Raw genomic sequence first — 17597 nt, forward strand, 5'->3', positions numbered from 1 at the left:
CCTACTTATTACACGGCAAAGAGAAGTGCGATGCAAAATAAAAAAGTAGAGAATAAAAGGCCAGAATGTCGACCACAAAGTCAATAAGTAAAAAGTTAATGTTCCTTTTCCCCATGGGGGCCATGGTCACAAAAATGTTGGAAACAAAAAAGTTGACAGCAGCCTAGCCCAATGAGTTCAACCTAAAGGTTTTGCCAACCAAGTCCGACATTGCAGCTGAAAAGAGTACAGTCAAACCCCGTGATAACGAAATCCCGCGAGTACGAAATTCCCGCACCAACGAAATATTTTCAGATCCCCGGCAAACGTCCACAGAAGCCCACGTATTTTATATCTTGCAGCAACAACATGTTTTTGGAAAGCAATCCCACGTTAACAAAATTCTCTGCAAGTCTGGCAGACATTTCATCTACCCATTTCAGGCTAACAGTATACAAAAAAGGCTCAAATGCAATTTTTTCGGACTCAAATTGCGTAAACTTCTGTCACAGGGCACTTGCATGCAGAGGTCGGCAAACTCACTCATGAGTCCACTCACTCAGACTCATTTGGACTCAAACTCACGCGTGAGTTTGAGTTTGAGTGAGCGCGAGGCTAGTGTGGCATGGTGAGTTTGAGCTTGAGTGAGTTTGAGCCGAGTGATCACGACTGAGTTTGAGTCCGATTGAGTTTGAGTCCATTTTGAGTTCTGAGTACATTTTGAGTTTGAGTCCATTTTGAGTTCTGAGTACATTTTGAGTTTGAGTCCATTTTGAGTTCTGAGTACATTTTGAGTTTGAGTCCATTTTGAGTTCTGAGTACATTTTGAGTTTGAGTCCATTTTGAGTTCTGAGTACAATTTGAGTTTGAGTCCATTTTGAGTTCTGAGTACATTTTGAGTTTGAGTCCATTTTGAGTTCTGAGTACACTTTGAGTTTGAGTCCATTTTGAGTTCTGAGTACATTTTGAGTTTGAGTCCATTTTGAGTTTGAGTTCATTTTGAGTTCTGAGTACAATTTGAGTTTGAGCTCATTTTGAGTTCTGAGTACATTTTGAGTTTGAGTCCATTTTGAGTTTGAGTCCATTTGGAGTTCTGAGTACATTTTGAGTTTGAGTCCATTTTGAGTTCTGAGTACATTTTGAGTTTGAGCACATTTTGAGTTTGATTACATATTGAGTTTTGAGTACATTTTGAGTTCTGAGTAAATAGGAGTTTTAAGTCCATTTGGAGTTTGAGTACATATGAGTAGCCTAGCAGGCAGCTATGGTTGGCTGTTAAGTTTCATGCGTCACTGCGGGCTCGGAATTCAAGTTACCTCCGGGTATGGCGCCAATCGCGATCTGCATGATCGGTTGGGAGGGAGGTGGTGCCTGATTTTTTTTAGTTTCTTGTTGAATTTTTATGGCCATAAGCACTTGCTGTATACCTAATTTTCGCGGCTGGGCGCGTGAGTGATAATTGACTGGTGAGGTCATAAAAAAGGGTTGTCTTAACTTGTCCTCCTGACGGATCCACTAAGAGCGTGGGAAAGGGTGGTGGAAAGCACACGGCGGCGCTGGCGTGCTGGTTGTTCGCCTGCTACTGTTAACGGCTTGATATACTAGGGGTCACAAAGGAAGAGGTGAGAGCCGGGGGGAAATGGGGGCGGGCGCTGTCCTTTCTACTGTTTCAAATGAATTAGCTGAATTGACTGGGCAGCGCCCCTTAAGACAGAATAATGACCACATTAGATTGGGTGAAAAGTGAAACTGATGAGGCTAAGGCGTGTAAGGTATCAAATGAAAGGTCTGGATTAACGGAGTCACGCGTGGTAAATAAAAAAAATGCTTCCTGATTGTAGTCATCAGGCAGTCATAAGGAGTCATAGATTGGGTTAAAATTCAAAATGACGCTGCGAGGGCATGTGAGGAATCAAATTCAAGGTCTCGATGTGGGGAATCATTCGGGACGAACATGAGATATGGATATATCATGACGTAGTCAGTCATGATAAATCAAAGATTCGGTTAAAATTCAGGTTCATGACGCTAGGGCGTATCAAATTAAAGGTCTCGATGAGGGTAATCACGTGCTTCCCGATTATTATCATGACATAGTCAAAATGGGTCATAAATTAGGTTAAAATTCACAATGATGCCACTGGGTGTCCGGGGTATCAAATTGAAGGTTCCGATAAGGAAAATCACGTGGGACAAAAATGTGGTAGGGCTATATCATGAGATAGTCATGGTTAGTCATTGATTGGTTTAACGTTCAAATTGATTCCGCTAGGATGTGATGGGTATCAAATCAATGGTCTTGATGAGCCGAATCACGTGGGAGAAATACAAAAATGCTTCCTGGTTATAACCATTAGATTGTCATAGCGAGTCTTATATTGGGGTAAAATTCGAAGTGACCCCGCTAGGGAGTGTAGGGTATCAAATTTACGGTCTTGAAGAGGGGAATCACGTGGTACAAATAAAAAAAAGGCTTCGTAGTTCGAATCATGAGATGGTCATTATGAGTCATAGATGGGGTTAAATTCAAGGTGAGGCCGCTGAAGCATGTGGGGCGTCAAATTGAAGGTTCCAGTTAGGGGAATCATGTCGGACACCTAAATAATGCGTCCTGGTTACAGTCATGAGTCATGGTTAGTTTGACTGGTATGAATTCCATATGACCCTGCTAGGGTGTGTGGGGTATCAAATTAAAGGTCTCGTCGAGGGGGTCACGTGGGACAAATATGAAAATGCTTTCTGGTTATAATTATGAGGATATCGCAAAAGGTATACAGCAAAAGGTACACACTCTCACTCACACTCACACTCACACTCGCACTCGCACTCGCATTCGCATTCTCACTCGCACTCTCACTCTCACTCTCACTCGCACACTCACACTCTCACTCTCACTCTCACACTGTCACTCTCACTCTCACTCACACTCTCACTCTCACTCTCACTCCCACTCACACTCTCACTCACACTCTCACTCTCACTCACAATCACAATCTCACTCTCACTCACTCGCACTCTCATTCTCACTCTCACTCCCACTCACACTCTCACTCACACTCCCACTCTCACTCTCACTCACACTCTCACTCTCACTCAGTCACACTCACACTCTCACTCTCACTCACACTCTCACTCACACTCACACTCTCACTCTCACACTCTCAATCTCACACTCTCAAACTCTCATTCTCACTCTCTGACTGTCTCAATCTCTGTGAGGCCATGTGAGTTCTGAATTCATTTTGAGTTCTCAGCCCATTTTGAGTTCTGAGTTCATTTTAAGTTTTGAGTACATTTTGAGTTTTGAGTCCATTTTGAGTTTGAGTACATTTTGAGTTTTGAGTACATTTTGAGTTTTGAGCACATTTTGAGTTTGAGTACATTTTGAGGTTTGAGTACATTTTGAGTATTGAGTTCACTTTGAGTTTGAGTACATTTTGAGTTTTGAGTCCATTTTGAGTTTTGAGTTCATTTTGAGTTTGAGTACATTTTGAGTTTTGAGTCCATTGTGAGTTTGAGTTCACTTTGAGTTTGAGTACATTTTGAGTTTTGAGTCCATTTTGAGTTTTGAGTTCATTTTGAGTTTTGAGTCCATTTTGAGTTTGAGTACACTTTGAGTTTGAGTACATTTTGAGTTTTGAGTACATTTTGAGTTTTGAGTCCAAATTGAGTTTGAGTACATTTTGAGTTTGAGTACATTTTGAGTTTTGATTACATTTTGAGTTTGAGTACATTTTGAGTTCTGAGTACATTTTGAGTTTTGAGTCCGAGTGAGTTCGGAGTTTTGAGCTCAATGTGAGTTTGAGTTTGAGTGAGCGCAGATGTGCTGCTCAGCATTGAGTCTGAGTTTGAGTGAGTGGTGATTCGAAAAAAAAAATTGTGAGTGAGTTTGAGTGAGCCGCGCCAACTTTGCCGAGGTATGCTTGCATGGCTGCCACCATATTTGTTAGCATAAAAGACCGCGCACAGGGGGTCGTGGAGGCAGCCCCTCTGCAACACCACCAGGGGGCGACACATGGTGACCCACGGCACGTCTTTGGCTTGGCCTAAGCTAGCCGGCTACTGTTGAACACCGCATGCGCATTCATTGCATATGCAGCAATCGGCTTGTTTGCTCTGAATCAAAAGTGGAAGCTGTTATCGCAACAAGGTCAGGCAGCCATCATTGCTTAAGTCAGTGGCCCAAGTGAAAGAAAGGAGGATAGCGCCGATGAGTTTGGAACAGGCTGGAGCTCGATCTTTAATTTTGACAAGCAGGGAGACCACTCTTTAATAGTGCACATGCGCGAAACAAAACAGTGACAGCTGTGGCCTTTCTGGATGTCAATCAACAAAGCTGTGCTCACTTAGTTTTGCAGACAGCATTGGAACAGCGAGGTGCCACTATCTGGCAAAGTTCGTCAACAGAAGATGATGGACTTTGCTTGCATGCTCGGACATGCTCGGTGCCGAAGACCAGGGAGAAAAATGTGCAGAAAAGGCGGACCCACAGGATGTTTTGGATGTGTTTGACACAATTCGGTCGTCCTTGGGCGTGCATGACTAGCAATAAAGCAGTTCTTGTAGTGTGACCGCTGAGCTGTGAAGTTATTGCAAGGCAAGGCTTGCAAAGTAATACAACCGACTTTCAGAAATAAGCTTTCGGTTTTGTGGGCAATTTTCCTGTTGTTTGTGTTTCAGTCTCGCGGCAACGAAATTCCCGCAAAAGCAAATTTTTTGGCTTTCCCCGGCGAATTTGTTACTGCGGGGTTCAACTGTACATGAGGGGTATCGAGCATCGAGTTGCCATTCTCACGCAGGGTTACGACTCTCAAAAGCTTGCAGCTCGCGAGCATTTGGTTCAACTCTACTCGCTTCCACTAAGACTTCTAAACAAACAGGTACCAATGTATTTTCCTGCGTGTGTAAGCCACATCTCCCCCCTTAAACTTTGGTTGGCGCGTCTCATACAACAGCTGACTTACAGACTCACTTACGGATGAAGGCAGATAAGGTAGAGCAATCACAATCCCTACGAGGGTTTGCGTAGTTTCATCTCGCTGCCCACTAATGCGACAACAAGCGGCGCAAAAAAAGGGAGCACAATCGCTATCCCTCGTGACAGACCGGGGCATGCTTCCTCGGTCCATAAGTCGGGAGCCCAACGAAAAGCGAAATCCACATCGGATGTTTTGAGGCAAAGGCTAACAAGAAGACAAACACTTAGAAGCAGAAGCATGAGAGACCTGGTAAGAGTCCAGGGGTCGCTGGAGGCGCGAGCGGATGCAGACGGCGCCGACGGCCACGGAGCCCACATGCTGGCAGATGAGGGGCAGGGTGCCCGAGCGGGCCACGGGGGCCACCCGGACCACCAGGCGCCGCTGCTGCCCCTGGCGCAGCTGGAAGACGCCGCCCGTGCCCACGTCCCCCCGGGGAACCACCTCCACGGGGGCGTACTCCCCCTGCTCCGTGAGCTCGTGTATCTCCAGCCACAGCTCCAGCTTGCGCTTCAGCTCCGACCACCTGCGTGCCAGCATTGGTGTGGGAGAGAGGGGGAGACGGCTTCTGAACATTACTGCAACACGGCTGACTGCGTCACAAAGGGAGTTGACGTTGCACGAGTGCATGACTTCGATCCGGATTGATTATTTTAGAAAGACTTTATGCTGGGCCAGTGCATGACTGCAACACAGATTGACTGAAGAACCGAAATTGGATGAATGTGTGACTGTGACCAAGACTGATAATTTCAGAAGGACCTGACGGACGAGTGCATGACTGTGACCCGGACTGAAGGACCTGACGTAGGATGAGTGCATGACTGTGACCCGGACTGATTATTTTAACCTTGCACTGGAGAAGTATTTTAGGAGGGCTTGCTGTTGGGAGAGTGCAAACAAAGGAACACGTCACTAAAATAATAGTATTGAAGAGCCTAATGTATTCAGTTCAGACACCCTGTATGTATGCTCATGAAGGCATGCTCAAACGGGTGATGCATCAACTTGATGTGAGCACCATACGTTGCAAGTGGAGCTTCCCAACTTCCCCCCTGATGCTGAAAAGAGGCTTTGAAAACAACAGAGGCAATGTTACATCTCTGCGGTACGCCATATTTAGTACCGCCTGACTAATCCGCTCAGAGAAATCTTTAAGCGATCCTTCTAAGTAATGTAGCTCTAAATCTGCTTTAGAATGTACAATATACTGTCTCGTCCATTTATAACAATATCCAAGTGCCAAGGAAATCACATCGTTACAGCCGATAACTGTTATAAGCGGGTTGCAAAATAAAAAGGCGGCACAGAGCTCAAAGCGTTTTATTCGCATGAAAGCAAGGTCGCATTGCTACTTACAGTCGAATCCCGCTACAACGAAATTGACGGGACGTGCGAAAAATTTCGTTGAAGCGAAAATTCGTTGAGGCGAAATCTGCCGCAACACACCACGGAAAGGCCAGAAAAAAAGCCCCGTATGCTTCCGCATCATTGGCAGCATAATACAATGTTTAGAAAAAGGAGTGACGCGCAATAACGTCATGTTTATTCGGATAACAAACGTACCAATGGTTATCTGTTCTTTCACTGCACGCGAAGAACGCGTTGCGGAGTGGGGTGAAGAAATGCAGGCGCAAAACGTATTGCTGTACAAGAAGGCGTGTCCACCGAGCTGATTACTTGCAGATAGCTGCTAGGCCGTCGGAAGCCCCCCTCTCACTTGTAGCAGGAGCAGTGCCGTTATCTTATCATCTGACGTGGCAGCTACTGACGCGGCGCGGCAGCTACTGACCTTGGCAGGTTAGACGCGCGCGCTTGCATTTAAAGGAGCCATGAAGAGAAACTGCAATTTGGTTTTATTCGAAAGATTTCGTGTTTTATAGTGCCCCCAGCGCTTGTTCGGATACAAACGGTGCTTTATTCACTGAGAAATTAAACAATTTAGGTTAAAATTTTGATTTTCCCGCTCAATCGTGCGTTTTCGTGGTCCCAAGTGACATCACGGGAACCGACCGCTCTGCAGCCTAGAGTACCTTCATTCACGCATCCGCCGTACAGGGTAGAGACACGTAACGCTGGCGCCGCCATGTTCGGTTGCTCGCTCGCCGCCGAAGCAAGTCATTGTGTCAAAACCGCGCTAAAATTATCGCCGCAACGCGGTTTACTGAAGAAGTTTGTATCATATTGTCTGTTTCGCGTTGCTAGGTCTCGTGGGAAACGAAAAGAATAACGCGTTGAGCCCGTTGGCCCAATTGCGGCGGCACGGGACCGTTCAAAGGTTGTCTCCACCCTGTAGCGGTGTTGGTTTGTTCAGTAGTATTAACTCTATGGTTTGTTCCCGCGTTTCTTTACGTTCCGTAACCTAGATGGCGCCACCATACCGTGGCAAGTGTTTGGTTTGTTTTTGCCCGCATTTAAACCTGGCTTGTTTTTGTTCTGGGAGAAAATATTCGTTCCCTGAAACAGTGCTCGCTCGACAAATGGGGTCACGTAAGACACCTTTGCTTGCGTCAATCGGCCAGTGTCGTCTGAGACCATGGAGTCTGAGACCATAGAGATTCTGAGACAACCCCAAGCCCCATAGTGCTGTGCAGCTAAACCAAAGCATGCTGTGCGCAGTACGAACAGCAGAACGCATCAGTACTTCTATGTTTACATGTGCTTTCGTAACTTCCACTGTTTGTCCCATCATTCCTATTGCTTTGTAAAGAATGTGCCCTAAATTTAAGCGCAAATCGCTCGTTCGTCTAGTTTGTAAGCTCTACCTAATTTGCGTCTGCTTCTGCCAGCCTCCGCCAATCGCAGAGCTTAGCCCATGTGACATCACAGGTTTTGTTGCGGGAAATGAGCTGGTGGGTCGCATGACCATTCCCGTTTTTCCTAATTATGTAGCTTATTTGAGCGAAGTTTACGTTAAAAGTGGTGTCAGTATGATTCTAACGAGACAATCTTTTGAATGAACCAAACTTGTGTTTTCTCTTCATGGCTCCTTTAACACAACTGCGCGCTCATGACTAAGATAGGATGACTTGGCTTCAAGACCAAACACGCAAACATGATTTTTGCTCTTGGCTATGAACAATGGTAGAAGGAAAACGGCAAGGACAGCTGCTCACAACGCATACATGACGGCGCCGCGCCAGCAGCGGCGCCGTCAACTGGATACGGATTGGATACGGATTCAACTGGATACGGATTGGCTGTAGCTCCGGCTTGGCGAACCGGGCCTGCGCCTCATGTGAAGACGGCCAGCCACATCGTTATCGCCATCAAACAATGGCGTCCGCCTACGAGTTTTTTTGTGGCGGTGTGGCCGCACCGCGCATGTTTTCGGTGAAACTAAGCGTCCTGAATGTATAAAAAGTTACAGATAGCTGGCGCTATGCTAATTTTATTGTAAAATAATTGTTCAAACCCAGCCCAAATCATCGAAAATTTCGTTGAAGCGAAAGCAAGCCTGACAAATGGTTCGTTGTGGCGAGGACTTTGTTGCATGGACTTCTATGGCTGGCTGACGGGGAATTGGAAATATTTCGTTGAAGCGGAAATTTCGTTGAAGCGGTGTTCGTTGTAGCGGGGTTCGACTGTATTTGCAGAAAAGCCATAATCGGTCAGCTTTGTTTGCAGCACGCGAAGCAGGCACACATCTTTTTAAGAGCATCTATAAGTGCTTCACCTCTGAGCAAAGAGTCCTTAGCGGAAACAAAGACGGTGAGGGATTGTGTCATGCGTTGGGCCGCCTGCAAAGACGCTACCTGCGTAGGCTGCGCAACTGCGTCATCGGAGTCGTCACTGTCACCGCTGTCCCCAGCGCGTATCCATGCAACGATCCAGAACATCAGCCCTGACATCCCTTCTTTGGAAAACGGAGGCAGTTCAAATTCGAAATTACAATTCAAAGCGACGTGCACGTGACACAACCTGTGAACGCGCGAGCGAGCGAGCGAGCGGGCGCACGTATGAGGCCAAAGCTGCGGTGCCAACATGGGGGTTCGGAAAGAAAACTGCTCCCCTCCACCCTTCAATTCCTGATAAGCGGCACGGTCGACTCGTTTTCTGAGGGCTGGATGAGATGCGAGGCGCATCGCAGCGCATGCCGCCGGCACGGTCGGCACGGAGAACCAGCAGCAGCTCACATTTTCAGTGCACGCTGTAACCGAATTCAATCATTATACAGTCTAGTCCACTTATAACAATATCCAAATGCCAAGGAAATCCCATCGTTATAACCGATAATTGTTATAAGCGGGTTGCGAAACAAAAAGACGGAACAGAGCTCAAAACATTTTATTCGAATGCCAGCACGGTCGTACTACTACTAATTTGCGGAAAAGAAGCCACAGTCGGTCACCTTTGATTGCCGCATGTGAAGCTAGCGCAAATCTTTTCCATTCCAAGAACACCTATTGGTGCTTCACCTAGTTGAGGTAAATGTCCTTGGCGGAAACTAAGTCCCTGAGGGACTGTGTCACGCACTGGGCCTCCTAAGAAGACACTACCTGAGTAGGCTGCGCAACCGCGTCATTAGAGTCATCACTGTGGCACTTTTGGTGCACAATATAACCGTATTCAATCGTTATATCCGATATCGTTGCACTGGAGCATTGTAATAAGCGGTTTATTTTACCATAGAAAGAATACAAAAGTTGCCGGTGCCATAGCTGTTCAAAGTTATATCCGATATATTGTTATAAACGGTATCGTTATAAGTGGACTCGACTGTATCAGATGCTGCAGCACCGGAGCATTGTAATAAGCGGTTTATTTAACCATAGAACGCATAAAAAATGGATGATGCCATAATTGTTCATAGTTATATTCGATATAGGTTGTACTCACTGGCGAGACATGCATGCAGGCAACCATGTGAGTGTGCAGTCAATAGTTACGTCGGGCTCCGCGGGATGGCGGGTACCGTGCTAAGCACATGATGTGTGTTGGACGTTCCGAACTCTCACCCACCGAACGCAAAGTAATGCCTCAACTCCAATGTGAGTGCAATTAATAACCGGTCTGTTGAGAACACCGTTGAGAAGCGGATTGAAACGGAGCAGATGACGCACTGCGTACGGGCACAGTAGCACAGCCACGCCATGTTCGTGGCACTTCGGCCATGTCTGTGGCCGTTTCCAGTGTTGCCAAGCGAAGAAATTGGCCGCTAAACTTTTCAGTGAATACCATCTATATTGTTAAAATGGTATTTTAATAAGTGAACTCAACTATAGCTTAGCTACCGTTGCTCACAGCTCTTCCAGCTCCATTTCTGACATTAAAAAGAAATGCTACGAAACCTCTGTTGACACTAACAAAAGCATCAATGCTACATCCTGCAGTACACCACCGCCGGTTGCGCATACACTTTGCCAGCGCTCTCAAATTTGAAAACTCTGTCAAAGCTTTCAAATGATTGTAACTGCACTTCCATGGTGATTCACCCAACAGACACGTCCACATATGAACTAGCGATGTTGCCCAGTGTCGGTGCACAGTCCAGCTTGAACAAGCACTCGCACCACGGACAAAGCAGTGCCACGTGACACTCCAAAGATGGACAGAGGACGGCCTCTGCCCCTCACCTGTCCACCAGGGAATGGGAGACGTGGGACTGGGGCCCTCCTCCTGCGGTCAGGTCCCAGCCATGGCCTGAGCTGGTGAAGCCTGTGCTCCGGTGCCCCCACACCTCGATGGACAGGGCCCCTTCCGCACAGTGCTCCATAAACTCCTCCGTCACGGGGACCACAAAGTCCTGCGTGCATGCGAGCGAAGCGGGGTAACAAGAATATATAGGACGGGAAACGGCCCATTGCGGCAGGTGTGGGCGAGTGACCAGATAATGTCACAATGAAAACCAAGGCGGAGTGCAAAGCCTCGTAGCTGCGACGGCGAAGAAGAGGATAGCGGCACCTGATGCACGAAGTGATAGCGGCTGCAATTCCTTCCGTGGCTGCGCGGTGCAATGCCAATCGCGTGGCCAAGCAGTTTCTTCACCCACGGCAGATGCCACTAGCTTAACCTATGACAAGCGATTGTGACATTATGTGGTCACGTTAGGAAGCTCCATTTCCCCTTTTGTCTTGTTCTTGCTCCGTGAACAGGGTGCATTGCTATGATTCCCAATGGCTTTGACACGTCTGACCAGCACACACACAGCACTACGACCCGTGCACGAATTAGAAACAGTCCACGCAAACGGCAGTCCAGCCAGCACTTCGCAGCAACAAGAGCAGAGGACGGAAAATTTGAGCTAATCGGACTGGGTTTCACGCCCATGATGCATGATACGCAAAACACACAGATGTGAAGACATAGAGGAGCACACAATGTGAGGTTTGCCACTGCAATGACAGCATAGCGTCACTTCCCACAACCTACATCTTTAATCCGACATGTCACGTCTCTGAACATCCCAGGCAGAGTTTCAAAAAGAAACAACAGTGCCAACAGTGGTTTTTTTCAACAACACGCTGTTGAAAGAGAAGCTACGAGGTGCAGAAGCAACGAAAATCCCCACCTTGCACCAAAACGCAGCAGCAGTGAGAAGAAAAGGAAGCGAAGGGGGGAAAATGTCCTCCCAATCGGCTCACCTGGACGTGGCTGAACTTGAAGACGGTGTTGGTGTCTCCGGGTGAGATGGGCTTGGCGTCGGTGTCCACTATGGGTGCCACCACCACTGCCTCGGTGTGATTCCAGAAGGTGTACTGGCAGAAGACAAAGTTGGACAGCGAAGGGGGCAGGCCCACTGCACTCTTGATGGCAACCTGCACGTCAAAGGGGGCGGAGAGAGAACACCTCCTTGTCAGCACCCCCTCAAATCAGAGCACTCACTAAATATCCCCTGCAGTGCTATGCCTAACATGGCCAGACGAGATACTTTGGTCAAAAATTAGACCGCGACTCAGACAACGACACACGGAAGAGCGACGGGACAAGCGCTCAATCGCAACTCATTTTTACTGAAACATCGTCTCGTATTTATACAGGTATGATCACTGGAAGCATGCGCACTGGAATAAACTATGCATAAATAAATGAGCAAATGATAGCCACAATCAAAACGAAGCTTCCGAGAATTCAAACTCGGTGGCGCGCAGAAGCACAGATGCGTCGCTGACGCACTCGTCTCCTTTTTTTCTTAATATAAACGGCTTCTAAGAGCTCGCTCGCGACTGCATTATCACTCCTGCCGAGAATTTTTTATCATAACGCAGGAACTTGCCCAACAGCTTGTTTTAATGATACTTAAGGGGGGACGTGGCTTTCAAAATCAACTTTTTTATTTCTTCATGGATTTTGATGCAAATTGGCACAGCAGCTGGAAATGCTTCTGTGATAACACCATAAAAATTTCAAAGTAATATTTTGAAAACTTTTTTATGTATTAAATTTTCTTTCTGTTCCGCTTGTACCGAGCTTGAGCGGCTTATAAAACACGATAGAAAACTTGTTCGAAGTGCTTTGCATTCCCAAATGAATGGACGAGGTCGTGACAGTTTTAGAATTTTTTTTTTTACAACACAATGTTTTTAGTTTTCATTTTTTTAGAGGTTAATGTGCAACAGGCATGTCAACTGTGAACGATTACAGCTGAACCTCGATATAACAAACCTCGATTTAACGAAATTCGCGATATAACGAATTTTTTCTAGTTTTCTACCAAAATTTTGCTAAATCCATGTATTTTTATCTCGATTTTACGAAGTAATTTTGTGCGGCGCTTTCGATTTAACGAAGTCACGGCGAGAAAGGAAGAACGAAATTCCGGTCGAGGCACGTTTTATTTTGCCTCTCAGAGCCTACATTGAAAACATTAAGTACTCACATTTACTGATAAAAGGCTAAAATGAAAGAAAAGCGGTGAATTATGCGGTTGATAACAATTAAAAGCGATAAAAGCTGCTGCTCAAAAACCGCTTGAGTAACTCTGCCGCTAGCGGTCATGGACGGTTTAATAGTGCCGCCACCATTTTGACGTCTCCATCGTTGCCTACGCCAGCGCCCTCTATGCTTAGGCTGCCGAAGCCTACTTCAAGTGTTTTTTTTTTCTTTTTTTCTACGCGTCTTTGCTCACGGTGCTGCTGCTCTAGGTTGTGCTCGCTGATAACCACATTAATATTTTGTTCGTCCATCATTAAATGAGTCTTATAAGCAGCATGAGCCCTCCAAGGGAAAGAAAAGTGTTCCGAACAAGAGCCTGTAGAAGTGTCAGTGAAACCGACGGTTGACCGACGGCCACCGAAGTGATGGATGCCATCGACGTTCTGCGGAGGCACGCAGGCGCACGCGAATGTTTGAGCAAGCCTTGTTAGCGCTGTCAGCATACGAGCGTCACGTAAAGCCCACCCTGGTCAAGAAACGCCAAGCACTGCTTACGGACTTCTTCACTGCGGCTTGAACATCGAGTGCTGGTGTCAATAAATTGCTCTCCGAACGTGGTCAAAACGTGTTCATTAGACAGCTGCGATGCGGAGAAATCGGTTTCTTTAGGGCTCAGCGGGGATACAAGTAATTGCTTAATCAAATTTGGCCAGAAGATATTTAATGTAAGCTTTCCACTTTAGCGGGAGCACGTAAGCGCTGCTCCATAAAGTGAAGCTGTCCGTGTGTACTCCGCTCAATTCTCAATCATGGCTTTATCTCGAGTGTCGTGGTTGCATCACGCGCCCATACTGCAGAGCCTTTGTGCATGAAAAAAGTCTTTAGAAAGCTTTATGGCACCCTTCCGCTGTTGGCCCGCCGCACCCCTCAACGCCGCGGCTAAGCCTACTACTGAACGGACGAAAAGAGGCGTAACTTTGAACCAGCACCTCGCCGGGGTGAAGTTCACGGGGCACGGACGCGGGTTCAATGGACTAACAGCGGCGTTTAGTAGTGACCGAAATGAAAAAAAAGAAAAAAGTGAAAACCTAGTCTGCTATCATATTCAATGAGGCGTTGCGGAAAAAGCGCCGGTTTTACGACGACACGAACTACGGTCGGCTATCCGAATTCCATTGCCTAAGTGTTGAGGCTCTTAATTCACACAATTTTCGCGGCCAGTTTTAGTACAAATTTCGCTTTAAGTGGAGAGGTAACTACATAGCAGTTGTTTCTGAGCGATGGGCAAGGTTTTTAAACCTCAATAACTGGTTAAATTAACTGTAAAATCGAAACCTCGATTTTACGAAATTCTCGATTTAACGAAATTTTCGCCCGCAAGTACGACTTCGTTATATCGAGGTTTAACTGTATTTGAATAAAAAAATCACAAAAAACAAATCTGGAAAACCAAGAGTGTCACGACCTGAACAGTTCATCAAGGAATGTAATGCAAAAAACGGAATCAAAATAGACCCAGTGATCACGAAGAAATCCCTGGTACAGGCGACACAGGTGGCAAAAAAAACTGTTTTGAGAAAACGGCTTCCGAAGTTGCAACATAGGTTTCACATATCAAAAGTCGTCACGGTTGTAGCCTTTCATGTCCTTTTGAACATGGGGCTTCTGGAAGGCCTTGCCTTGAAATTGGAGTGCCTTTTACAGCCTTTCTCTTTCCAGAAAACATCATTTTCAGCTCCTCCGTGAAGAGTACATACCCCCCTTGGCAGACCAAACGGAGGGGGAGATGGGTTTCAATGGGCTTTCAATGCAAAGTAGGTTAGCTGGTTGGCTGTATCGCACTGGACAACCTCCTTTTGCAGTGTTGTCACCATGGCAACAGGTTAAGCATTTTTTTTACTTAAATTTGAACATTTTTGGCTTTTTTTATGTTTTATCTTGCCTGGCACAGCAACTTAGTACTCATACGTGCTGGTGTTCATTGCCAAAAGTTTGCATACCACAAGGATGAAAATGAGCTACTTTGAAGCTTGGTATACGCCTCGAGCGCGGCCTGTAGGGGCGCCACTGAAATCCCCCTAGCGGCCCGTTGGGGAAGCAGCCGCGGGAGTCTCCGTCCCGCTCCCCACTGTCGCTGCTGCTTTTGCGGCATGTTCACGACTGAGATTTAGCGTTTGCCGGCGTTGGATATCCATGTTTATGTGAAGCAGTCACTCTGTTCGCAAATAGGTTGTGTTTACGAGAGTGTAAATGTTTCTGACGCGATCTTAGTGTGCTATATTCGGTCTGTATAAGCGCCAGCTGTGTGTCACAGGCCAGCGTCGCGGAACCGGCGTATGCATGGACCTGATCCTAGTTACACTGCCCTAAATTTACTAGCAGTGTCTCCACAACCACCCGTTCCTCTGATGTTCATGCTACGGGTATACGATGTAAATCAGTTTTGGGCGCTTGCAGCGGAACACTCATACCTGACAGCACGCCAGTTACTTTTGCCAATAATGTACCTCAGATATTGGTCACCACCATTTACAAGCCAGTGTGTGTTAATTTCGGGAATATTCAACGTAAGTGCAATGGATAATGCAGAATTATACTCGGGGATCAGCACACGACTAAGAGCCGTCTTGTCGAGAGGTGAGCGCCCGCAAACATTCGTCTGCTACTTATATCCTCTGCGACCAGCACTCGACTGGCTTAGAATATAATCGGCGTCCGCGACTAAACTCTTCGAAATATCGTCACATGGCACAGGGAGCCTGCAGAATAAAGGAGAAACTGAAATCAGAGGGCCGTATCACATACCCCACTCTTTCATCGCTTGCGAACTTCCAAAAATGCGACCGCTGAACGATCAGGTGTTCGTTGAAGACGAAAAACAAAACGGCAGTGAACGCGAGATTTGCGTGTGTGATTACCAAAACGTTCTTCGCTTGATTCCGCTCCGCATTTTACAAAGCGTCCTCCTCCTCTACCCCCCACCTACGTCTCGCGAAATAGCGGTGCATTTCGCCTATAGTCGGTCTGGTGAGCCCTACCTGGCTTAAGTTTTGACGAACGTCTTTAGCATGTCAGAAGCTGCACTGTATTTTTTTTTTTCATTTCCGTTAGAGCTATTATTTTTCTTCCGCACTTGCACAGCATGTATTTTTCGGTGGTTTCATATTAATTAGATTGCCTTGGTTCTTGCTATAAGGCACGTGTGGGCACATATTTAACGACGTACATGCTTGAAATATAGTTAACATTTTTGCATGGCTTATATTCTTATAAAATGCATGAGGTATTGTCCGGGATTGGCTAATCACATCCCCGAAACATATTTTTCTGCGACGTATATATTCAAAACAAAGCCGCATTCGTTGTCCACGCTGCAAAATGAAGCCAACCTCTCACTGCGCCAGTATCAGGTCTAAACGAGGCGACAGTAGAATTCATTTGTGCCTGACGTATTTGGCGGTGACGGGGGTGATATGCTGCTACCGTCACCGACGCCCGGAAGAGCGGCGACGATGCGCGCAGAACCGCGTCCCCGGGTAGCTTTTGCAGGTGATCGCGTGCTAGCTGCTTTTTAAGTGACCTAAACGTACTCTTTGCTTATAGACGTCACCATAACAAGTTTTTTTAGGGCACGGAAAGACGAAAAGAAGCGAAACAGAACCAAAATACTGCACGAGTCCCTATCAGCCCCGCAGCGCACATCCCGTCAACGCCGCGGAGAAGCGGCGGCAGGCGGTGCAGCGATCGCGAAGCTCGAGGCGTATAGTATTCTGCATAACTCCCAACTTCAATGCAAGAGCATATTTTTTTACTACTTTTGACATTCAAGGCACCCAATATTTCTCGCAGCACAGCCAGTATGCCCTAAGCAATGGTATCAATAATTTCCCTAAAAAAATCACTGTTAAAGGAGTACTGACACCAAATTTAGAGGCCTAAATAACGATATAATTGGCTTCAGTAGTTTGTACAGATTACCCACAGAAATTTTTGGAGCGATCCGAGGCTGGAAACGCATCAAAAATCGATTTTAATTGCCCTGGCCGCGAACTATTACAAATCGGCAGCACTAGCGAAATCGCTTAGGGTGTGACGTCAGGCTATCCGCGATTTTGCGGCCGATTCAGCATGACGTCATACAGTTGTTTCCGGAACCGGAAGCAATAGCCTGCGCTGTTGTTGTGGGCGGTCTCGCTTCGATAGGAGGTTTGGCTTGGCTGCGGTACCGCTGTGAGCAAGGCTTGCGAAGTGCGCACTTCACGTTTCCGCGCAGGTATTGCCATCTCTCGACCGGTCGGCGCACCGCCCGCCGCGCGCCGCGGGGGGCCGGTCAGCGTATACGCTTGCATCGCGGCAGATATCTGATCGCCGCTTTTAAAATAAGCCCTGATAACAATCCCAAGCACAATTTTTCACCACACTAACACCTACTTTCTCGCATGTGGAACTTCATTTTAACGATCAGATTGATTCAGAAGAGCAGCGACAAGCGGTTGCTACCGTCTTGCTACCGTGGTCTGCGCCGGATCGAGCCGCTGAGTGTCCGAGCTGGCAGGCGCGGCCGGCGTGTGCGCGAACTGTTTCCGAAGGCAGGAAACGCTTCACGATTGCCTGCTTTATCCATTTTTTGCGATTAAACGCGCGGGATCTACAAATTCAGCTCAGCGATAGTCGTAGTTGACCATGGAGCAAAAACGGTGGGCGGAGCGACGCCGACGACGCATCGCATGCACGCATCGGGTCATGTGTCTCAAATTCACGCGTACGACTAGTCGTGGTGACAGTCGTAACGATCAGTCGCATGCGAATCGAGTGTACAAATCGTAC

General features: G+C 46.9%; 1 protein-coding gene across 2 annotated transcripts in view; it reads right to left on the reverse strand.

The window, feature by feature from the left end:
• The window catches only part of Khc-73 (Kinesin heavy chain 73), a 137194-nt gene that overhangs the window by 43711 nt on the left and 75886 nt on the right, over window positions 1-17597 (reverse strand). For both annotated transcript variants that reach the window (XM_077681745.1, XM_077681746.1), the window contains exons 21-23: window positions 11540-11713; window positions 10532-10701; window positions 5205-5481 (exon numbers count right to left, since the gene is read on the reverse strand). In XM_077681745.1, the coding sequence (XP_077537871.1) occupies window positions 5205-5481; window positions 10532-10701; window positions 11540-11713 (621 nt within the window). The remainder of the gene's footprint in view (window positions 1-5204; window positions 5482-10531; window positions 10702-11539; window positions 11714-17597) is intronic.

The sequence above is a fragment of the Haemaphysalis longicornis genome, unplaced genomic scaffold (genome assembly GCF_048455015.1).
Source record: "Haemaphysalis longicornis isolate Haplotype H1 unplaced genomic scaffold, Haemaphysalis longicornis Haplotype H1 scaffold_8, whole genome shotgun sequence".
NCBI classification, from domain to species: Eukaryota; Metazoa; Arthropoda; class Arachnida; order Ixodida; family Ixodidae; genus Haemaphysalis; species Haemaphysalis longicornis.